The 24041-nt window shown below is 36.5% G+C and overlaps 2 protein-coding genes and 1 pseudogene across 2 annotated transcripts; 1 reads left to right on the plus strand and 2 right to left on the minus strand.

The window, feature by feature from the left end:
- The first annotated feature begins 395 nt into the window (after positions 1-395).
- On the plus strand, positions 396-5873 carry vdac2 (voltage-dependent anion channel 2). Its single transcript, XM_038299078.1, has 9 exons — positions 396-548; positions 2263-2334; positions 2432-2481; positions 3239-3391; positions 3501-3553; positions 4093-4320; positions 4467-4617; positions 4731-4788; positions 4979-5873. Exons 2-9 carry the CDS (start codon positions 2268-2270, stop codon positions 5068-5070), a joined length of 852 nt encoding a protein of 283 aa, XP_038155006.1. The 5' UTR covers positions 396-548; positions 2263-2267; the 3' UTR covers positions 5071-5873.
- A 1407-nt stretch (positions 5874-7280) lies between these two features.
- LOC119792446 (neurofilament medium polypeptide-like) lies at positions 7281-10870 on the minus strand. The gene is made up of 3 exons (XM_038299069.1): positions 9773-10870; positions 9561-9685; positions 7281-8555 (listed from the first exon to the last, which is right to left on the minus strand). Exons 1-3 carry the CDS (start codon positions 10694-10696, stop codon positions 7511-7513), a joined length of 2094 nt encoding a protein of 697 aa, XP_038154997.1. The 5' UTR covers positions 10697-10870; the 3' UTR covers positions 7281-7510.
- A 1174-nt stretch (positions 10871-12044) lies between these two features.
- On the minus strand, positions 12045-17407 carry LOC119792462 (annotated as a pseudogene).
- Positions 17408-24041: the final 6634 nt, after the last annotated feature.

Consider the following 24041-nt stretch of genomic DNA (forward strand, 5'->3'; position numbering starts at 1 on the left):
TTTATGAGTGTTATCTATCTATCTATCTATCTATCTATCTATCTATCTATCTATCTATCTATCTATCTATCTATCTATCTATCTATCTATCTATCTATCTATCTATCTATCTATCTATCTATCTATCTATCTATCTATCTATCTATCTTTCTTCGTGTAATCAAATGTATAATGAAGTATATATATCCAAATCTTACTCGTAAAAAAAAAAAACTTAAATCATAGTCATATTATGTTTGAATATAAATGAACAAATTTTTTTGTACAGTAAATACATTAATTAAGTTTTGACTCGTTTGTAAAAACAAAAAAGCAGTTCATTCTAAAACAAAACGTTAAATGCAAAGTATCCGACGGGAACCTATATGTACTCAGGCAAGTATTTGGCCACCCATAGACCCTGAGCCGGAAACCGAAAGGTCAGCATTTTGTTGCAGAACAGTCTCCTTCAGCTCGCCCTCCAATCGGTGACGCCTGCTCCGGTCGTGTGTTGTGGGGAACAGCTCCAAAAAGTCACTTTAATATAACACTAGCATCTTTTTTATTTGGTAAGTCTCCCATTTATCTATTATTGTAACATCGGTCTTTCCTAAGAGACATAACTGAAATTAGTTTTACTCATACCGGCATTCTGCAGGCTAACGTAATTAGCTTCAGTAGCATCAGAAAACTTGGAATGGCACACGCACTCTGTCAGGACGTTTTTTGTTTGTCGTTGTCCATAAACACTAAGCTTGTTATTTTCAAAGTCGGTTACATAAAATGAATAAATCGACGAATTAATTTTTGTCTTGCTTTATTTATCACTGGCCTGTTAGCATTGCGGTAACTAGCCGAGACCTGCTGCTAAAGCAAGCAGGCGAATCCGCGCTGGTTGTCGCCTCCAACTGTGTCTAAAAACGGACTTATAATAATAAATAAATAAAACATATAATGAGTTTATGCTCTGTAACGTTTCCGGTCTGCGGAACCACAGGAATACTATCTGGTGCGTCGGTATTGTTCAAATAGAAAGTAAAGCAGAGGAGGAGGTGGTCACCATCAACTCTCTCATGTTGATAATATTTCTTAACTGCTTTTAAACAGAATGCTAGAATAAATATTTGTATTAGTTGTTGATATCGCCATCGGCTACGGATTTTATAACATAAGGTCACAAATGCATGGATATGAGCTCCTTTAGATATAAAGTCTATCAATTTCATAGTGGAGCGCAGTTTTTAACTATAATATTATCATTTAGTATGAGCTGTCATAATACTTTATCACTCTTTTCGTGAAACATGTTATTTGTTTTACCTGTAATGCATTTTTATGTCCACACCCGAAGTTTACAAACCTTGTAATGAAACCATTAAAGTTGAAGGAGAGCAGGTCATAGTAAAAAAGGAAAATGTTTTTAGAGAATAACGGTTAGTCACCGTAATCATTGCAAAATTCAAAAATAAAATATATATTTATATTATTTCCCTAAGGTTATTTACCTCTACTCTGTATAAATTGACAAATAACAAAACCGCATTAAATCTTGGCATTATGTGAAATAATTCCTTCAGTTTTTATCCATTGAAAATTCTATTAATAACAGCTAATTACAAGCAACATCAAGTTAATAATCATAAAGGAAACACAATACCACCATGTTGGTATAGCAATGCAGTAAGTTATTATATACATATATATATATATATATATATATATATATATATTTATAACAAAAAAACACACTGAGAAGGGCACAGGAAACAATCTATGGTTTAGGATCTTTCCCAGTGACTCAGAATGACAATGAAATGGGGGCTGTTGCAGCTCAAAATGACACACACCCTGCTCTACAACTACAAGAAAAGGCTTCGACTTCCTTTATTGTCAATCCACAAAAAACATAGGGTGAATCTTGACAACGAAATGTCGATTACTTGGCTACCAGTGTAACAGAGCTGAGACCTTATTCCTGCACAACAAATATGTTTTCTATGAGTAAGAGCTAGCTATATAAACTATAAGAAAACTTCCTCCAAATGTCTGACATACAGGAACACAGAAATGTTCAAAAATCATCAGAAAAGCTGTAAACTGTCCTTTGGAGTAAATTAAGTGACTCAAGTATTATACACGAATTGTTCTGTAACACCACTTGGCTATATGCAAGTTTGTTTTAGAAATGTAATATATATGGTCATAGTCGCAGAGTTAAAATGTTAAATGTATTATTCATAAAACAAATGTGACCTTTTTTTTTGTCGTTGTTTATATCTGTAGGTACAATGGCCGTGCCTCCCACTTATGCTGATTTGGGCAAGTCTGCCAAGGATATCTTCAACAAAGGCTATGGTAGGTTTTTCTTCTTTGATTGGGCAAAGATATAGAAACTTCTTCTTTTCCAGCTAAAGCTGATAACTTTGATATTTGAATTTGATTTGTCTTACAGGATTTGGCCTGGTGAAGCTTGATGTCAAGACAAAGTCAGCCAGTGGAGTTGTAAGATTATTTGGATTTTGCTTCAGAATAATTATGTTGAAAGTCACTAGGTCACCTTGTTGCTTTAAAATAAACAAAGGTTAGAAGTATAGACGGGCATATACAAAGGCATATTTTTGGCTAATATTAGCTTCTTTTGTTTTTTTTTCTTTTAACTTGCATTATCCGATATGTGCAAGCATATGCCAATTCAATAGCCCGTTCAGCATCCAAGCCCTTAGATCATGTAAAGTTCATGCTTTGCCACTTCCTCCATAGCAAATAGTTAATATGATGTTTGATTTTTTTGTTTTTAAATTTAGAGTTGTGTAAAATACATTTTTTAATTGTGTGATTTATTTTTTTTAATGGAGGAAGAAAAGGTCATATCAGCTTTAAGGCACCAAAAATCATCAGCACATATCGGTAATCAGTTTGACTGATGTCTAAATAATTGTCATTGGTGTAAAAAAGAAAAGAAAAAAGCTTGTTTCAGTTGATCTGTTGGTGGAAGTATCGGTAATACTCTGCTCATCAATTTTTAAAAGACGCTTAGATTTTTCAAATTTCTTATTATTTAAGAAGATAAACTTGATACTCAGTGGCTTAGTTCTTCATGGTTACCAAACTTTTAGTAACAAAATACAAAAATGTTATCAAAATATAATGTAATATCTAAATGTATTTCATATGGATTCATGAATTATTATTATTGAATCAATGAATTTAAAGTGATTGCAGCTTTTTTTTTTTTTTTTTTGGTTATGTGTCCTTGCAGGAATTCAAAACATCTGGTTCATCCAACACTGATACCAGCAAAGTTGCCGGGAGCCTGGAAACCAAATACAAGCGCCCTGAATATGGTTTGACTTTCACTGAGAAGTGGAATACTGACAACACCTTAGGAACAGAGATCGTTATTGAAGATCAGGTTTGCTTTTTCTTCCAGCATTCTCGCAGATACAAACAAAAAGACCGGTTTGTTCAGTTGATGTAGCAGTATGTTTTAAAATTTCATTGCATAATTTTTATCATTACAGATTACAAAAGGACTTAAGTTGACATTTGACACAACCTTTTCCCCAAACACTGGGTAAGGCGATGGTTTAGATTTCCTTTTTTTTTGTATTTATTTTACTTTCACACTCAACAGGAGCAGGTTCTGTGGCTTGTTGCTTTTCTCATTGAGTAATTATGGTAACCTGATCTTTAACTTGCATACTTCTGACATGTGACCTGTCCTGCTGCATGGAACTACTATGTTGCAACACTTCACTCGGATTGTATTCCCGTTTGACATGCTATATATATATATATATATATATATATATATATATATATATATATATATAAATCATAATTTTATTTGCTTTCTGGGACACAGCTGAGAAAAAAAATGTCTTCTTTCATACCAAGTGTTTAGGGCTGAAGTCCTGAGCTGTTTTTAGGGTAGCATGTTCAATACTTCGGTGTCAGGTTGACCCAAGTTTTTTTTTTTTAGCCATGTAAAGATAACCCTAAAATCAGTTGTTTTATAATAAAGCTAAGTAGAAAGGGAGATTGTGTTAAATGAAACCTGATGTTTAACTCAATGCATTATAGATGTTTCTTTTTATTTTATTTTTTCAACAGTAAAAAAAGTGGCAAAGTTAAGAGCGCATACAAGCGTGAGTACCTCAACTTGGGCTGCGATGTTGACTTTGACTTCGCTGGCCCCACGATCCACGGAGCCGCCGTCCTCGGTTATGAGGGATGGCTCGCTGGTTACCAGATGAGCTTCGACACCGCCAAATCCAGAATGACCAAGAACAACTTCGCTATTGGCTATAAGACAGCAGACTTCCAGCTACACACCAATGTGTATGTAAAGCAGTTTTTTTTATTTTTCTTGTGGATTTCCCCTTCTTTTTTCTCTCTCTCTCTTTTAGCTCTTTAAAGTTATGAGGTCAAATTTGATTATAAGCTGATTTCTATTTATTGAATATTTTTTATTATTGATCTTACAGCAATGACGGCAATGAGTTTGCTGGCTCCATCTACCAGAAGCCCAATGACAAGCTGGAGACTGCAGTCCAACTGTCTTGGACTGCCGGCAGCAACAGCACAAGCTTTGGCATTGCTGCAAAATACCAACTGGACAAAGATGCCTCCATCAGCGTAAGTTTTCCTCTGCAGAATTAAGTAGTTATAAGGCAACAGAGTTACTGAAAAACATAAACATTTACACCGCTGACTTACATGTTTTTCCTTTCTCCTTTGGGATGTTTTAGGCTAAAGTTAACAACAATAGCCTTGTGGGTGTTGGGTACACCCAGACCCTTAGACCAGGTGAGTTTCTTGCTTACTGCGACACACATCAATGTATTCTGTTGGGGTTTCTTAGTGCATACATCCAAAATTATTTGTTGTTCTAAAGTGAAAGCAAAAGGGAATGTGGTTTTTTTAAAAGTTATCAGCTGTTTTGTGACATCTTGAATTGTATAGATACAGGACTAAATATGCTGCCTTGTGTGTGTAGGTGTAAAGCTGACCCTTTCTGGTCTGATTGACGGGAAGAGCATCAACGTAGGAGGCCACAAGCTCGGTCTGGGTTTGGAGCTGGAAGCCTGAACTGTCATACTGCAAGGGACTAGGGAATATCAGAAGAATCGGGCCTTAACTCCATTTTCAACTCAAACCAGCAAAGGGAAATTGCCGTGAGATCATGTCAAAGGCTTCTGCAACACATATCTGTGCACCACATCAAGTCGGTGCTGTTTGCAGTCATGTGTTTTTTTTTTTTTTTTTATGTATTGTACCACGTGGACGCTTCAATTCCAAGTCTATCATTGTCATTTTATTTAATAATAATCTATCTATCCAGTACTGCCATAATAATTTAGTAATTAAATCCCTCTGTACAACTATGTGTGGCTGTAGGAATATTCAGGCACTCCATTGTTGTTCCATTTGTTTAAACATAAATGCAAACCTTTTTTTTTTTCCTAAAGGGTCGTCATATTTTGTTCACACCTAAATTACACTACTTCTGTGTTTGAGTACTGACCATGCACCCAAGGACCTCATTGTTGTTCCGTTATGTTGTTTGAGGCTGGGATGTTTTAGCAAAGCTAAACATGTGACCTTCCCCTTAACTTAGCAGTTTTGGGGTTACTTAAAGTGGGAAAGAAACCTGCATGTTGCATATCACCCAAGCAGAGGTTTTGTTTTTATTATTATGCAACACCAGATAACTGTGGAGCACAATGTTCAATGATGCCAAACTTTAAATTCTTTGAAGAAAATGTAAAGTTGCACAGGTGCACTATAGAAAGCTGTGCTTCTATTCTAAGTGGAGAACGATCATGGGAGAAGTCTTTGAGGTCCCTTTGTTTATGAATGGATTTTCAATAAAGTCTTTGAAGCTGAACAAATGCCTACCGGAGTGATGGTTAGCTGAATCTCCAAAGGGAAAACCTCTTTTACACTTTCATGGTTTTCTGAAGAATTTTTAAGTTCTTGCTAATTATTTCAATGATTTTCCCACCTTCAGTGTAACACATTCTAAAAACATCCATTTGGGGAAGGGGGTTAGTTAAGAATTTTGAAAGATTTATTTATTGTGAAACTAAGCTGAATTTTTGTTCAGCCTTCTTTTTTTCTTTCATATATTTATATCCTTTTGAGGTTTATATTTAAGGAATTGTAGAGATGTCAGACGAAAGGTAGCGATGCAAATCTGATCTAATATGGCCTATAAAAATAAATCCTGCAGTGTACCAAAATCAGTTTGGGTACCATGGTGCCATTTTAAGATGATAAATTATCCAAAGGAAAAATACTTTCCAGAGTTGATTTCTAGACTAAGCATTCAACATGAGATGTGGCACTAGAACTATATAAGAACTAGAACTGTATAAATCTAACTTACCACAGATTAAACTGGCATAAAACTGTTGGATTGGAAAAGGTCACTCCATGGATGGAGGATGTTACATTTACTGCTATTAGCTCTACAGAAGGGTTCAATTTCAGGGTGAACATCAGTGTGAGTTGTTAAACCTTTAAGGTTTGGATGTGGGGTTGAAGTTTGAACATTTGTGAGACAATTTAGCTTTAATAATTAAATCCACACAAAGTTCCAATGGCAATCATTACCATTTATTATGAAGTATGTAGTCAGACATTCATTTGATCAACTTAATTAGGAAAATCGGAGGGGATCGGGATTCTGAAAGAGTCCTACTGAAACAGGGTCAATCTGAATATGTCAAAATGGAAATGACTCTTAAGCAAAAGGAGCTGTGCCAGCAGCAGCCATGAGAGATGCTGTCCTGAATAGTGCAGGCAATAAGGAAGGAGCTTCCTATCAAGGTTCCTTTAACACAGAGATCTTGCAATTTCTCTCACTCATGCTAAGACGCTTTGAAGCTTTTGAAGATTGAACTTTTTTTTTTTTTTTTTATCGAAAACATTCCTAGAAGCATGCAAAGCTTTTCTTTTTGTTTCTGAAATTGAAAAACAGTGGCTTTCTTTATTACTTTTATTTGAGCAAAAAAAAAAAAAAAAGATCCCTTTACATTCATAATTATAAGATGTTATTTTTGTGTTTCAAGTTATTCTGAAGCCAGTATCCGTTGTGAGGTCAGAAATACTGCAAAAAACAAATGTTTGTCTATTTTTAATGATCATTTTTAATGCATATGCCTACAATGCATTCTAGCAGAGTTTTTTTTAAATCCCGGTCCTCATGGCACACTGCCCTGCATGTTTTAGATGTTTCTCTTCTTCAACACACCTGATTTAGATGAATGCAGTTGAGGAAAGCCTTTTACTTTTTTTAAGTGGTATCTGATGTGTGAAAGCTGGGAAATGTCTATAGCATGCAGGGCAGTGTGCCACGAGAACCGGGGTTAAAACATTTTGTTCTAGTATTTTGCATTGCTCTTTGTACTCCACTCTGCTGGTGCCATAGTATTGAATTTGCATAATGAGCGCTTCTGTTTTTTGCTACTATCTCTTTGAATTCAAAATGTTATTATCAACTTTGACTTCATCAAACTGATATTTTTTAGATTATAGTTTGAAATTTTGCTGTATCTCTTGTTTCTGCATTCACAGATACTTTTTCTTTTTGCAAATCAGGTAGAGTTATTTGTTTTTCTCCACTGTTTCTGATTCCTGACTCTGCTTTCTCTATAGATTTGGAAGATGGGGTTTTATCTTTATTGCTTTCATGTGTGACACCTTCAGTGGTTTTCCTGTCTTCTTCCTCCACGTTTGTACTTTCCTTTTGCTCCGTGTGGCTCATTTCTTTCTCCTCTTTTTTTGTTGCTTTGGAATTTGTCTTTGTGTTTTCTATAGATTCTTTCTCTATCAACATAGTGGCCTTTGCTTCTGTTGCCAATTCACTGACTTTCTCTTGCACTTGAATAACAGCATTAAACTGTGGGAATTTGTCCCATTCCTTTGATTCTGGAACTGTGGTTCCATCCGCAGGCTTCACATCTTGAACTGACATCAGCTTTTCTTCCTTAGTTGAGCCCTGTTTATTCCCCTCTGCCTTTAAATCATGTAAGCTTGATGAAATATCTGTCTGATTAAGTTTCCCAATCTTTGCAGTTTCTTCTTCCTCTACATTCTCAGCTGCTTTAGTATCTTCAACCTCTGTGTCTACATTTTTACCACTGAGAAGATCCTCCTCTGCATCATCAGCTATCATTGCCTCATGTTTTTCCTTCTCCAACTTTTTATCTGAAGCTATTTCAGTCTGCTGACTATCAGACATCTGGTTTCTTTCATCCTCTCGATTGTCCTTATGGTCACCCTCTTCTTCACTCCCCTGTTTCTCACTTTTTTCACCCTCCTTCTCATCCTTCCCCACATCAGTTTCCTCTGATCCAGTCTCCTCAAATTCTGACATCTCAATCTCCCGGGTGGTTTCTGTTATGATCTCCTCCACAAACTTGTACTTTGGCTCTGCTCGTCTGTGTGTGAATCCAGGTCGACTGAAGCTGGGGAGGGAGTAAACTGGCGACTGATGGTAAATATGAGGCAACTGGATAGGGGAGTCAGAGATGGATGACATTCGGGCCTCCTCACCACAGAGGAGTTTCCTGCCGGATGGAAGAAAGAATTCATATTTAATAAACACAAAGTAAAAGCTTTATCCCTTCTAGCATCTCCTCAGGTTAATCGATATAAAGATTTGATACTTGTCTTGGAAAACTAGCCATACTCCTAAAACTTAAATTTGTCATGTTACAAACAGAATGAATCAGTTAATACTTTTACATCAAGAAATTGATATTGTTTCCATTCTTCTCAACCAAATAAATGTTTCACTCGAATGTATGTTAAAAATAATTTTTTTGGCCTTTCAACAACTTTCTTCTTTCCTCCAACTCCTCACTAAAATACAGATTTGTGAAACGACCTGTTCTTTTTAGATCTTCCCAGCCCTCTTGCCTGATTGATACTCTGTCTGCCCAACACTTTTCAGATTTTTATTTGTGAAGACATTTGAACAACCACGTGTCATTGTGTCATGGGCAGCCTTGTGTTGCGCTGCCACAAAAAAAGCAACAAAATAACAGCATAATGCGAGGTTTCACACTGTGCATGGTAGGCCAGTTATTATTTATCTCTAGCTTAAGTGCCAGATAAAGACTTAATAACCACTATGGCCTAAGTAATGTTCAAGTTTGTGCTTGTTGCATTATGACATATCTGAGAAAGTTCCAGGGTTTGAATAATTGTATAAAAAAAAACAAAAAAATCATTCTCATAGAGCAATTTAAGTTGAATTTCCATCATATTCTCATTTGGGGTTGTCTTTTTTTTTACTTTAAATATATCACTAAAGGAGTTACTCGTTACTGAAACAAATGAACACATTAAGACTTTAAAACAATTTCAGTTTATATGATATGTGTTAAAAGGTCATTTTAAAATGTTTGCACAAATGCTTTAGTATGTCTTAATAATAACATATTAGCACATCTAAATAAAATACATATGCATATAAAAAGCCTAACATTACCTAATAATTACATATCCCCCACCTAATCATTTCATGTTTGACCCAATTATGTTTTGAAATTAGAATAATTCTGTGATACCTGTATGACAATATCTCCACATCCAAAGCCATCTTCACATTCAGGAGGTCCTGATACTCCCTTAAGTAGCCAGACATGTCAAACTTGCAGTTTATCAGCTCATTTTCAAGCTCTTTTATTGTATTCTGAGGAAGAGAATATATGAGATAGTTAATGGAATCTCATCATTTGTGTAAAAGCTGCACTGATGCAGCTGCAGAAGGATTTCTTACCTGATAATGAATAAGTTCCTCCTTGTGGCGATCCTCTACGTCATGAAGTTGCTTCTCCAGAGCTTCTCTGGTGCCTTTAGTGCAGTCCAGCTCAATGTTTTTGGCCTGCAGACGCCTCTTATACTCCTGGATCTCGTGCTGGCTCGCTTTCAGCGCCTCTCTCTTTGCCTCGGCCGCCTCGGTCAGCCTGGAGAACTGAGCTCGGAAACTTTCGCCGTCCTGCTGGATGTCGGATACGGTGTGACCCTCCAGCTGCGCCCTGATGTCCCGCAGCGCCGCAGTGACACTTGCATGACCAAATCCGTGCGCTTTAAACTTTGGTTGAGCATCTTGGATCTGGACACACATTTCTGAAACTTCGGCCTCGTGATTTCGCTTTAGAAAGTTGATTTCATCTACAAGGTACTCCACTTTCCTATCCAGCAGTAGTTTAGCCTGATGCACGTCGCTCATGTCTTTCTTCAGGATCATTATGTTGCTCTCAGCTTCTGATCTGCTCTCAGACTCTCGCTCATACTGTTTTCTCAAGATGACAAGGTCTTCCTCCAGATTATGATGTTCGATCTCAATCTGGTGCTTCTGTTGGGTTATATCTTGCAACAGCTGCCTCATCCTCCTCAGGTCTGGACCGTATTCCTCCTCCAAACAAGATGCGGGCTTGACTTTCCCTTTGATGCTCTCAATCTCTCTCTCCAGGATTAGGTTGTGCTGTTCTAGGTGGTGCACCTTTTCTATAAAACCCGCAAGTCGATCGTTCAAACCATGCATCATCTCCTTCTCGCTGCACCTTTTAGATGGGAGGCTTTCGGAACTCATGTCCGCGGAAGTCGTCTTGGTTTCCGATGGTCTCGGATTGTGTTGTGCAAAAAGACCAGGAGCGTTTCTGGTGGAGAAGTCGAACCTGTCATGTATCCAGTGACTCATGTTGTCAGCGTGGGTCTCTGGTGAAAAGATGCATCCATGCAGGCTTTTATAGCAGCCACCACCTGCTCTGTCTGCAGAATAAAGCTGTCCATGGTGCTGAAAACACGTAGCGTCAGCTGCTGCTTTAATGAGCTCTTACTCCACATTTTGTCGCAGAAAGCGATGACGTTGGTGAGCTCAGCGGTGAGCAATTACCTCTATGCGTGATACTATTAGTAGTAGCAATAAAAGCAGATGAAGATCTAAGTCCTAGAAATGTTTCTTACTCTGTATGTTGCACTGATATTCGCAGATAAAGCTTGATATTTTCTACGAAAATGCACTTCTCTCTCATAGTCCCATTAAATTTAAATCTTTCATGCTTCAAGTCAGATAGCAGCAGCAGCAAACTCCTTTATATATACAGGTAGGTATTTTATTAATTGCAGTGACACCCCCATGGCACCATCAGCTTCCTTCTATTCCATTCTTTCACGATTGAAAAATAAAAATCAAACAGTCAGTTTGTCATTAAAGATTAACCCAGTTAAGGTTCAGATACTCCATTAAGTATTGTCTTAATGCTCATCTTAACTTAACCAAATAAGTCTTAATACAAGGATAAAGACATTGATGATCTTCTTTTTAGTATATTTACAAACAGAATAAAGGGTTTATGAACCTTAGATTGTGTTTTTGTTCAGTGTTATTTAATTCAGTAACTCTAATACTTAACTATATTGTTGTATTTGACATTTTAGACTACAGATGGTCCAATATAGTTGACTTGTGACAATATGACAATAAAATCTGGGGAAAAAAAAGGCTTAAATCGGAGGCAACCTGACTTTCATTCGGTTTTTCTGAAACACTCCTGGATATGTGCTGAAAACATTTTCAGAAACACAGAGTAAAAGTCTGGTTCCTCCGATTTAAGCCTTTTTTGTGACTATTGTTTAAAATAATGTAATCAAATAACATGAATTAGATAAATTTATTCGATATTAAATCCTGTCAGAAGAAACATTTATCAAAATCAAAATTTTTACATAAACTTATAAAACTAATCCTTACAGTAGGCAATGTACATTACTACGTAAGGGGAAGAATAAATAAATTCCAGTGACAACTTCTACATTTTACTGTATTTTCATCTGATCTTCAAGTAGTAGCTATATTCTCATTAGATTGTTACTTATGTAAAAGTTAAAAGTTTGTATAAAAAAACTGCACATCTCTTTACATTATTTAATTAAAAGTAGTTTCTTCCCGACAAGGTGATTAACATAACTTTTATTTAATAAATATCTTAGAACCATTTTTCCTGCTTTATTTTTGTTTTTTCAATAATGATAGTCTTTTTCTTGCATATTTTCAGTAAACATACTGATCTTTATTATTTTTAGAATCTTAAAAATCTTACATCCTTTCACACAATACTCAAATTGTTGAATTGTGGAACCAGGAGAGCAATAAATCACGCAATAACATGGGAAAGAATGGCATGATATATTGCATTTGCCTATAACATCATTTTCAGCGTTTAATGGCAATGGTCAGCCCATCCCCCACAGTGAGCATGCTCAGTTCAACTCTCTGGTCGTTGTGTATCTTCTTATTGAGTGCATCTAGAGTCTGCGACGTAATATCATTGGGTTCAGGGTTCACAACCTTTCCACTCCACAGGACCTGAAAGGGAGACGTCACAGTCTATATTTGTTCTTAAAGCATGAACTGAAAATAGAAAGTTTACTTACGTTATCGATTGCAATTATACCACTATTTCTAATGAGCTCAAGAGACTTCTCATAGTATCTGTCATAGTTGGATTTATCTGCATCAATGAACACAAAATCATATGTTCCAGCTTCCCCAGCTGCTACCAGTTCATCTAAATAACATAAATGAAAACAAGTATTAGCAACACTTTAATTTCTGCAGGAGAGTCATTATAAGACCAATGAAACTTCTTACCAAGTGTTTTAAGTGCAGGTTGATGCTTAACATCTATTTTATTTTCCACTCCAGCCTGCAAAGTGTACGATTATGTAAAGTGGGTTCGATACAGACTTTACAAAACAAAGTTCTGTCAGGTTTTAAGCAGTAGCAGATTTAACAGCTTGGCTCTGCAGCTTTCTTTACCAGTTTACTGAGCAGACACCTCAAAGTTCCCATTTCTTCCCTGTTTTTAAAATGTTCTTACCTCTTTCAAAAAAGGTTTAGCTATTTCCACGTAGGTCTCTTCTATTTCACAAGCAACCACTCATCCATTCTGTGGCATGGCCAATGCCATGCTCAGAGCGTTGTATCCAGTGTACATCCCTGCATCATACATGGTCTCAGTTAGTACTTTTTGTGAGAAATATATTTCCTGTTTTCTCAATATCATTCACTTAAAAAAAAACAACCAAAGTATATCAAAATATCATGTTTCACAATACTTTTATTTAAGGAAAACAAATTGCTCTGCTGAATAAAAGTCATATATTGTTATAATCTAGTGATAGGCTGCATAAAACCATAGTAATATTGATAGCTTGCAATGCCATTCAGTATTTATTTGCTCTGTCACCTTTAAAATTCTTTACCTTCTGATTCACCTTTTTAAACTTTTCTTACCTATTTCAATTGCTTTTGTGGCATTTATCAATCGAATGAGATTGGCCATAAACTGGGCTTGCTCCGCTGCCACCATCATTCTGTTCCACTGATCCTCAAGGGTCCTCTGAAATTAAAACACAAAGCTTACTCTGTACCTTTAGAAAATAAACCCCCACCATCAGTTCTTTTCTGTATTTTGTGTTTCCTAGAGTAGGTCTGCCCTCTAGTGCTGTAAATCCATGTTGCTTTTACTATATAATTTGACGCTATTTACTTATTTTAAGAATATTGAGCCTTAAGAAAAATGCCCAATATATTTTAGTGCAACACTTTAAGAACACATTAGATCTATACTGAAAACAACATCATACTGTAGCTAAATCTATACTGATAATTATTGTTGTTTATTTGATAGGGATGGGTAAAATCAACAAAGATCAATGGCATAAAACAGGTTGATTCCTGCATCACAGTGTTTAAGCCATGGCTAATTCACAATAACTGTCACTAAAAGAGCATTTCAAATTTTGATTAAACAGATAAATTAACAGTTAATAAAATGTCCAGTAATTATTGAACAACATTTCTAGAATTTAAAATCAATACCTAAGAATGATACTTATCTCAGATTATCCTTAGCCCATTCTTAATGAAGGAAATAATCCTTTTAACATCCTGTGTGTGCTTAAAGGTGGATAGTAGTGAGTTCCAGACCTTGTAACCCAACATGTTAGAACAAAATGGTGCCATATGATTTGATGGAGATTGTCATCCGAGAATCAGACCAAGACATCATAGAGCTACTGGTCAGTCTGAGGTGCAGCGTTGTGCTATAATATGGATCTAAATATGATGTCCTAAAGATTTTCTATTGGGTTGAAGGTCCAGATATTTTGGGTTCAGGTGTGTTCATGCTATCAATTCCTTCATCTTCCAAGAACTACCAGCACTCTCTTGCCACATAGGGACAGGCATTGTGTTGCATTGCAATGAACATACCACCCCTTGCACTATTCAAACAATGGGTCTAAGGATTTCAATAACTTATCCTGCAGAGGTATTTCTGTGCATTCATGGATATGCGTTCCCAAATCAACACTGACCCACCACCAAACTGAAAAACAAATTTGCAAGTAGAATGCTAATCTGGAAAATAAATAAGGTACCAATTTTAAAACAGAAAATGCAAAGCTCAGCAGGCCAGACAAGGTCCTTTAGAGGATTTGGAGCTCTCAGGCCATCTTCTAGGTCTGTTCCTATTTGGCCAGACACAAAGGAACAAATAATGGTCCTGCTGATGTATTTACCACCAGCCGTGCTGGGTCCAGGTATCACCTCATGCTACCAGTAGTGACATGGGAACAAATTAAAAGCCACGTAAAAGCAGTAAAAAAAGAAGAAAAAAAAGAAAGAGCAAGGGAAACCTAAATATTATATATAATATTATGTCTGTGGTCTCCACTTTATTGAACCTGCTGTTACCTTTGTTAACACCAGAATAGCTGACACAGATTTTTTTTAACCACTTTTACTGCTAGGCTGCTAAGCAAACTTTATCAATTTTCTAGAACATTGTAACTTGAAATCATATTCCGATTGAAAAAGTTCCGTAAAACTATTTTAAGCTGTGTTTTAGTGTGATGTGGATATAGAATCGTAAGGTAGACTGTTGATCAGATAAAAGCAAAAAACAAACAAGAAATTTAGAAAGTTGACCTGATCCATTTCACTTGTTTATATGGAAACAATGAGAGCGGTGCATGAATCCTCTGGACTGGTTTATTTTGCCTCATGAGGAGAGGAAAAGTTTTTAAGAAACCCTTTTTAATTTAGGCAGTTGGAGGAATCCTAAAGTGATTTAAACACATAAGTGTGCAGGAGAATTATACTTAACCCAATTATAAAAAAAACAACACAATATTACTGATAACCTTTTTTTTAACATCTACAAACAAAATGTCGTTGTGAAAAAACGGCTTAATTCACTAACTTGCATGACACACACATACATACACGCGTGTCTGAAAATGAATGGATATATATATATATATATATATATATATATATATATATATATATATATATATATATATATATATATATATATATATATATATATATATACTCTGAATTGTGGAACTCTCTCTCTGTGTGTATATATATATATATATATATATATATATATATATATATATATATATATATATATATATATATATATATATATATATATATATATATATATATATATATATATATATATATATATATACACACACAGAGAGAGAGAGAGAGATTTTTTATTTATTTTTTAAAAGGAAGCAAGGTTGGAACGTTGTGTAACTATCTGACTTGTTAGCAATAGGACTGAAAACTGGTTTGTCATGTGGTCGCCCAAAACTGATCTAAATCGTAACATTTATGATTAAATCAGCTTTGGAATAGTTAACCAGACAAAAAAACAGGCTATTAGCACTATGATTATTGTCCTAGTTATATAAATCCTATAAAACAGAGCAATTCTGCAGTTGCAGTAAGGATCAGGTTGTAAAGGTTTAGATTTTTGCTTCACCAAAGTCAGCAACAGATTGATATGCTACTGTATCCATTTACTGCTTTAGTAACCAACATCTTCCTCCTCCTGTCTGTTGCATGGAGCATCTGACAGGTATCAACTGTTCCAAGTTGTCATATGTTGTGTTGTCAGAGTATTTTACTCTGTTGCCCTCCCTTTTTATGCTTCCAAGCTCTTGCATGCTGTGCTGGAGTTCCACTTCTAACCACATGAGGGTAGCAGAGAGTAAAACAAAATATCTGAAGTATCTGCAAAGCTAAAGTTAATGCGTTGTTACGGCATTTTGGGCAAATAATCAAGAAATATATTATATTTAGAGCACTTAAAATTTTTTTTATTTTTTTTTTAAAAAGTACTACTTTAGATCCTCAAATTCCAGCATCTTATTGTATCATTATTTTTGTAGAAATTAATTTAAGGTGCTTAAGAAATGTGAAGTGGAAAAAAATATTGTAACCAAGGTACCTAATTACGAAATTAGTCAATCATTTAACAGATGTACAAGTGAAAAAGAAATCAATAAAAGTTTAACACTGATCAAACAACAAGGGCTTGCATAATCAATCTCAACAGAGGGGTGTTAAATTATCCAATATGCAGAAGCTACAAAAAACAAAATAGAACACATTTAAATAATGGCATAACTATTAGTTCATAATGCTGTAATCCAAAACTGTATGGCTCCAACAAGAAGCTACCAGGAACCTAATCGTAGTTGCTGTTTAAGAGAAAATCAGAATAAAGTGAAAAAAACTGTTTGTTTTTTTTATCTTAGAATTTTATCTTCTAAACACAATCTTATATGCCCTCTTGTGCATATTAGATGTTTACTGAGCAGTTGTTATTATTTCAGTGCATGACACATTGCTTATAGCAAAGGGAGAAAAAAAATCAAAAGGATAATTTTACACAATCTTACTATCAGTCTTTTAAACAGGTAAACAATTGTTACTTAGTATTTAAGCATCCAGTTGGAAGTTTATTCATCTATTTTTAAACACACATTAGTTAATTACTTTTTTCACATTTTATTAGAAAAAAATTGCAGCCCAGTAGTCCACCTGCAGTATTTGTTCCCTTATAAAACATGATCTTTTATTTAACAGTGTTATGATTAAGACATTTTATTATCAGAGAGTTCTACTTAGTAAAATATATCAAAACCCAGAATGTTCTGGGTTGTTTTTTCTTCCTTACCAGTCTGAGTTTGGTGAGGACTGAATGCTCCCTCAGGGAGTTGTTAACTACATATTGCAGCACCAGGTTATCTCTTCCTCCACTGTGGCTCTTTCCAACGAAGGCAGACTTTCCTATGCCTGATCAGGCAAAAAAACAAACAAAAAAGAAACAGCTCAAATAAACATAATTGAAGCACTTTTCAAAGATTTCATGCTTTGTAATCCAAATCTTTGCTACCTGTTAATACAACTGCAAATCCAATGCAGACCATTATCTTGATGTCTGCAGCCATTCTGCTCTGCTGTCCAGGTTTTGTGTTTAAAGTTATCAAACAGGTTGTGTTTTACTTCACTCTCAGTGTCGTTGCTTTTTGGACAGTGCCATCTGTGTTTGCTTTGGTTAACCTTTTAAAGAGAAGGCCAAACTTATTGATTTAAAAAAAAAAATGTTTAACAAGCTCTTTTAAGAGAAAAGCACTAGACTTTTTCATTTGATCAATTTTATTTACTTGTTCAAATCCAAAATTGTGAAATATTGCATAAATGTTACATTTAGACTGGCATCTTTGGTTGAGCTTTTTGTTTGTCATACATTTGAAGGTAAAAATAAAACTAGGCTTCACAGTACATAATATATAGTTTTTAAGTTTTTTTGTCAAATGTGGGTAAAATGAAAACCCTTTAATCAGTCCTTAAAATTGATAAATTTATCAATGTGATTTGCATTGTAATGGATTTTGTTTTTGCTTTTTCAGAGGATAATGTCACCATCTGCTGGTAGAAACCTAGAATGAATTTGCACATATAGGTTTAAGCAATTGCAGTAGGAAATGTCTAAATGTTTTTGTATACTTTACATTTATGGCTTCTTTTTTTTCACATTGTAGTGTGAAACTGTAAACAAACTTCAACTTTGCACCCAAGAAGGCAAGCTACCTTCTATAGATTTGTTGAAAGAGTCGTACAATGTGATTTTTTACTCTTCTCTTTAATTTCTTAGACTTCTGAAGACTGTTTAACAAGTTTCTTACATTCCCAAGATGGATGTAATTTTTTTTTTTGCATCCATTAACACCTTGTTCTTTTTAGGGCTCCGAATCTAGGATTGGGTGCTGTTTCCTGAGTCTTAGCCCAATCAGCAATCACCTGCACCCTATTTAAGGCCTTTTAAGTTGTACCTCTGTGGTTGTTTGGAGCATCTAATGGGCTGTTAATTTGCCGCCATGTGAATCTGTTCAGATGTTTTTTTGTAGGGGAGAGTTGCCTTTTGTTTAACCCAAGTTTTATCCTATTTATTTACTTGTTTGGTAGGTTATTTTGTAGGCTTTTATATTTTGGTTTTAGTTTTAGTTTGAGTTAGGTAAGGGCCCTTGCCAATTTAGACAGCGTATGCCTATCATCCCAGAACTTCCTAAAAAACTGGAATATGCTCAACTTTCTATGTATTTTTTAATTTTGGGTGTCTACATAGGTTATTCATTGCGAGTCCAGAGCATGCCCAACAACAGCCTAACTTATACATAACACACGGCAGCGTAATGCCGATGAAATGATGCACAAGCCGGTGTCCTGACGGGCGCAGGCATGCGCCCAGAGGCGCCCGGTCCGCATGAAAAGATGTCTTTAATCGCGATATTGACCTAGCTGCTGTTTACCGCCCACCAAAAGAAAAAAAATAAATAAAAAGAAAAAGAAAGAAAGAAGGTTTGCAGTCGCTGTGTCATGTCTGCAGGGAAGTTTGTTGGTTGTGGGCATTAACACTGGGCGGATCAATCACACTCACCTTCTCGCTCTATGATGAGGATGAAGCTTGGAGTAGTAGTGATGGTTTCCTCCTGTGAACCCCCTTTTATACCAAAACACTGCCAATATGCCATTATACAGTAGCTGTAAGGTAGAAACACATTCAGCAGTCGTCTGGAACACATCAAACACGTTGATATGCATTGGAGAGAAGTTCTTGATAAATTGCGCATAAGTTATGCACATAGATTTTAGATAAGCTAGATACCTCAACTTATGAATAACTTATGAAGAATTATTTCAACGATCAGATAACTTACCTGTAACTTATGCCCCACGTATGCGCATACGCCTCAATACGTCAGAAAATTTTGAGCATGCTAAAAATTTCTCAACATACTTGCCTTATGTCGACGTGTGCCAGTGTTTTTTAGCCTGCTTTATCATGCTCATAACTTATACAAAACGTACCCATAACTTAACTAATCCATAACGTGTAAGGCATAAGCTGTCTAAATCGTCAAAGTGGGACAGAGCCTTAAGTCCACTTTTATTTTTCATTTAGTGTTTTTTTGTCTATTATTTTGGCCTGAGCTCTCCCTGAAGCTTTTACTGCTCTATAGAAATTTTTTCTGAAAGAAATGGCAGAGAAAAAAAACTCTTTAAATTTCTTTTTACTCCTTGATTGCTTGTCTAAATTTACGTTGGTCCCTTATACCTCCTAGACCTAGCCTGATAAACCAGACTAAATGTGAGATTAAATGTACAATTTAGTCTGGCCCCAATGAATGAGACTTTGGGAGATTTTTGATGAGAACAACCTGTTGTTTTTCAAGCCGCTGTCTGTGCCTATTGGCCAACGTGCGACAGAAAGCTGTTGGGGGAGTGTTAACAAACATGGGAATAAAATGGCAAATACGTCCTTCTTAAAAATGACTGAGCATAGAGCCTCTTCCTGCTCACGTTTCAACGAAAACCTAAAGTCTAATCCTTTGAAAACTGATTCCAAAGCTGAGTCAAAATCGCCATCAGAGCCAGCGATCCTTCATACATGACTATGCCGAGAGAGGGCCGCTGCAGACAGGCTGCGGTTAGCCCTGGCTGCCGTTAGCCCTGGAGATCCACATGTTGCCGCTTTCTCCAGTGATGCACAGCTTTGTCATCCCGCCCTCAAAACCCCCACCCGCTTCGCATCCAGAAATTAAAATCACATCTCTGCGTTGTGATTGGCTCGCCCATTCTAGGGCCTGGGGCGTTGATAGAGGCTAGACCAAACTCGTAGTTAAAAATGATTTTGGCCACTTGCAGGTGGGGCTAGTTTACTAGGTTATCCTAGACCCAGTCAGGGGACGTACCATGCTGCATCTGATCATGGGTTGCCTTCATTCAAGGGTCTCCAGATACGCTCTAAGACAGACCAATAAGAGATCCTTCCTGCTTACAGTGATTACAAAAGGCAAGGTAAATGTATTAATAAAGCAAATTTCAGTAGCAAGACAAATAAAAGTGCTCTACATAAGTGCTCTCTAAAAACAAAACAAACAAACAAAAAACATATTTACATACTAGGAAAACACACATGCTGTAGGTCTTGACTCGTGTATTTTGTTATGTTTTCGAAAGCATGGTTCTCCTCCAGAAAAAGTTGGCTTGTCCCCATCATGTTGGAGAAGAGCTCCTGCCTCAATTAGAGGAGTTCAAGTGTCTTGGGGTCCTGTTCATGAGGGAGGGGAGATAGGGTTGGTGCAACTGCTGCTATAATCCGGAGACTGCACCAGTGGTAAGAGAAAAAAGACAAAATGTACCCATCCGTCTAAGTTCCTACCCTCATCTACCATTGTGAAATCTGGATCAAGCCCGAAAGACTGAAAATTCTCAGACACAAGCAGCTGAAATGAGCTTCCTCCGCAGAGGGGGCTGTTCATTACTTTTACCACTTTACCACAGGCCGAAAAACCTGTTTAAACCCACTTTTAGTGGTTGTAGCAACAGCTTACTGACCTGTGTCGACCCAGGTCAATCAGCTTGGAGAGCGACCTGTGTTAAAATCCTCTCGGCTCTGATTGGCATGCTATGAGAACACCAGACCCGGGTCGAGCCACTAATTTGCGTGATACCATCGAGCACAACGTACAGAGACAACCACGCCTGTAGGGTTTGATCTAACAAGCCGAAATAAATCTGTTTACATTTGTTAAACAGACATATACAGAATATCCTTCCTGATTTAAACCAGTCAAGTACTGAACTAGAAAGGCCAACCAACTTATCCACACACTCTTATAAAATGATCAATGACGTTAAATGATGCGCTAAAGTCCAATAATACCAGCACTGTGCTTCTTCCAGAGTCTGCATTTATACAGCTGACATCCAACACCTTGATAAGGGCATTCTCAGTACTCTGGTGAGAATGGAAACCTGACTGGAACATGCCAAAGCTGCTGGTAATTGCTAGGAAAGTGTTTAATTGCTGAAACACAGATTTTTCAATAATATGCTGGGCTCACACTGAATGCACTGCGTTACACGTACTTTGAAACTGCTTTGTGGGTGCCACAAGGAAGCCACATCATTAAATTCAGTGTGTACACTCACATCGGTCAAGGAGCAGTGCGGTCACTGAGGCCGGGCCAGTCAACAAAATCTTTCCTGAAGAAGGAAGCTTGGCAGGACGCTGCAACGGTGTCTGCATCAAGCCCCTGAATTTCACACCTCAAAAGTAAGTGCGAGAGCCAGATAGACAAAATTCCTGGTGAATTTCAGAACAATTTCGTCCCACCAACCTACACAGCTTACTTGGTGTATCATGTTTTTGTTGTTTATTTTTTTTTAATTGGTCAATTCTGTCAAAATCCGATAATTTTAGTACTGGATTGATATTAATATTCAGGCTATCCCTTTTATCTATTCCGCTTGTTTCAGAGATGAAGTTAAGAAATTTGTTGCAGGCCCTTGTAGAGTGAAGGTTCAATTGCTACAGTTATAGGAGGGCTTGTTATCCTGTTGACAGTGGAAATTAGGGCATATTAATAAAGTTATTACTAATGAGATTCTCTTGAATTTTTTATTTTTAATTTACATTTGTAAAGTCTCTCTTTATAGATGTTCAAATAAACCTGGATTCCAACCTTTTGCCACCTGCATTTGGGTTTTCCACACCGTGTTTTTCCACTTCTGAGTGATGGAGTATTTCTCCACTGAGGCATTTTTTTTTTCTCAGGCATGACCTTCACTTTCATTAGAGCAATTAAATCGATAATGTTTAAAATTTTAGTATAAACTTTATCTAACAGTTCATCTTCAGGCTTACAGGGCAAAGTCGAGTAAAAGAGTGTGGGCAAAGGTTTCAGTAGCACCATCCTTAAGGTTGTTTTTGAATTAATTTATCTTTGAGTTGCTGGAAATGTAGCCTACGAAAATGACTCAAATTGTCGGAGATGGGAACATCAGTTACAGACACATTGGAGATTTTTAGACCTTTAGTGACAAACAAACAGTTTGTTTGTTTGTTTGCTGTTTAAGATGTTTAGTCAAAACCAAAGTTTGTTTAACTGTATCACATAGTTCTATTGGACTTCTATCTTCCCCTGAGGATTGTCAATATGAATGCTAAAGTTTCCCACATAAATTAAACAATCATAACCAACACATAACACAGACAGATGGTCATTAAAACCACAGAGATTTTGTTTTAAACCTAGGAGGCCTGCAAATATTCAAGAGAACAATGTTGCTACTTGAGTGTGTGTGTGAAGAGTGAATGTAGTGCAAAGTGCTTTGCTCAAGTCTCCTTACTTGAAAAAGTGCTATACAGCTACAGAAAAATTATCATGTTATTCACCAATACAAAGCTTTCCAACCATAATTACAGTTTAACATTATATACACAAGCAACAAGACGTCAATTAACTGTGAAAACCCCTATGTACCTAGATGTAATGCATTGCTTTAACAGTATAGAACTTGATGTTTTGTCATTGGTGTCCTTTGTTTGGGTTTTTTTCTTTTTCATTATTATTAGTTTCACTGTAATTTTGTGTCTTTGCAATAGTTTTCTGGCAGTGTTGTGTTTTTGAGTTACTCTCTGTTGCCCCCTTGTGCTTGTCTTCTTTGCCCAAGCTCCCTTCTAGATACTTCTATCCACACCTGCTCCATATCAGCTGATTAGCCCATTCTTTGTTCTGTCTCCATATATATTTATACATCTCCTCTGCAGTTCCTCATTGCTGGTTTCTCTTAATGTCTTCTACCCTCATATGTGTTTCTCACTGGTATCTCCTAGTTTTGATTTGTCTTTTTGTTGCCTTCTACATTGCTTTAAATCTGCAAGAACTCATTTCTGCCTCCTCATCTCTGCATTTGGGTCCTCAACTTACTGCCACCAAACCTGACAATATGATTATTGCTTTCATACTGAAAAAAAACAAAAAAACAAATGCAAACAAAAAATTACTGAAAGAATGGAGGTCATCTTTGTATTTTTATTCACATGATGATTATCATTGATCCGCCTCTCATTCTAAAAGTCCACTCTTTCCTTCTGCTTTTTTGGAAGCTCAAACAATATTCTAAAAACTCTATGATGACATTTCAGTAAATAAAAAAAAAATCCTCATTTAGTTTTGCAGAATGTACTGTTTTATGTATTCCTGAACATGTAGATTTTCAATGAGCCATTTATTCTAGAGCCATTCTGTCAGGCTGTTTTTTTTGTTTTGTTTTTCCGACCCAAACTTTTAGATAATCTATTCTCACAACTTCAGTACAGGAACAGGGAAGATGTTATAGCCAGGATTGTTCAAAAAGGAATTTCGGGATGTGAGTGGGATGCATCGCCTCTCCAAGGACACAGCACTTCCTCTGTCTGTTCCCCAATTAAGAATGCACAGATACAAACAAAAACACACTGGCAACAAGAGCCCATCACTTAAATGAGTTATGGCAGTAACCGTCTCATAAAATTTTTTTTGAACAGTGGCAAAGGAAAGGAAGAGGGTGTCTCAAAGTGTGCATGCAGCTCTGTTAAAGTCCTCTTGGTGAAAACGAGATGCCGTGTTTCTTCTCTGCTATCCTCTCCCTCTTCCTCCTGCTGCTCTGGGCCCCTGCTTATGTGATGCTAATTGTTTCTGCTACTTGTGCCAAGTACCCACTCTTCCCCAGCACATTCCACAGACAGGCCCTGGTCCCTTGGCTGCTTTTTGTGTCTGTTTAAGGAATGAAAAAATGTGCAGTGCCATCTGTGGCAAGCACACCACCATTCCCCCTC

Source organism: Cyprinodon tularosa, unplaced genomic scaffold, assembly GCF_016077235.1.
Source record: "Cyprinodon tularosa strain WSP-4 unplaced genomic scaffold, ASM1607723v1 ctg1116, whole genome shotgun sequence".
In the NCBI taxonomy this organism is placed as follows: Eukaryota; Metazoa; Chordata; class Actinopteri; order Cyprinodontiformes; family Cyprinodontidae; genus Cyprinodon; species Cyprinodon tularosa.

Coding starts and splice junctions, on each gene's coding strand:
- vdac2 (XM_038299078.1), top strand. CDS start 2,268: ATGGCCGTGCCTCCCACTTATGCTGATTTGGGCAAGTCTGCCAAGGAT. Junction 2,335..2,431: donor TATCTTCAACAAAGGCTATG/GTAGGTTTTTCT, acceptor TTTGTCTTACAG/GATTTGGCCTGGTGAAGCTT. Junction 2,482..3,238: donor CAAAGTCAGCCAGTGGAGTT/GTAAGATTATTT, acceptor GTGTCCTTGCAG/GAATTCAAAACATCTGGTTC.
- LOC119792446 (XM_038299069.1), bottom strand. CDS start 10,696: ATGAGTCACTGGATACATGACAGGTTCGACTTCTCCACCAGAAACGCT. Junction 9,686..9,772: donor AGGAACTTATTCATTATCAG/GTAAGAAATCCT, acceptor TCTCTTCCTCAG/AATACAATAAAAGAGCTTGA. Junction 8,556..9,560: donor GTGGAGATATTGTCATACAG/GTATCACAGAAT, acceptor TCCATCCGGCAG/GAAACTCCTCTGTGGTGAGG.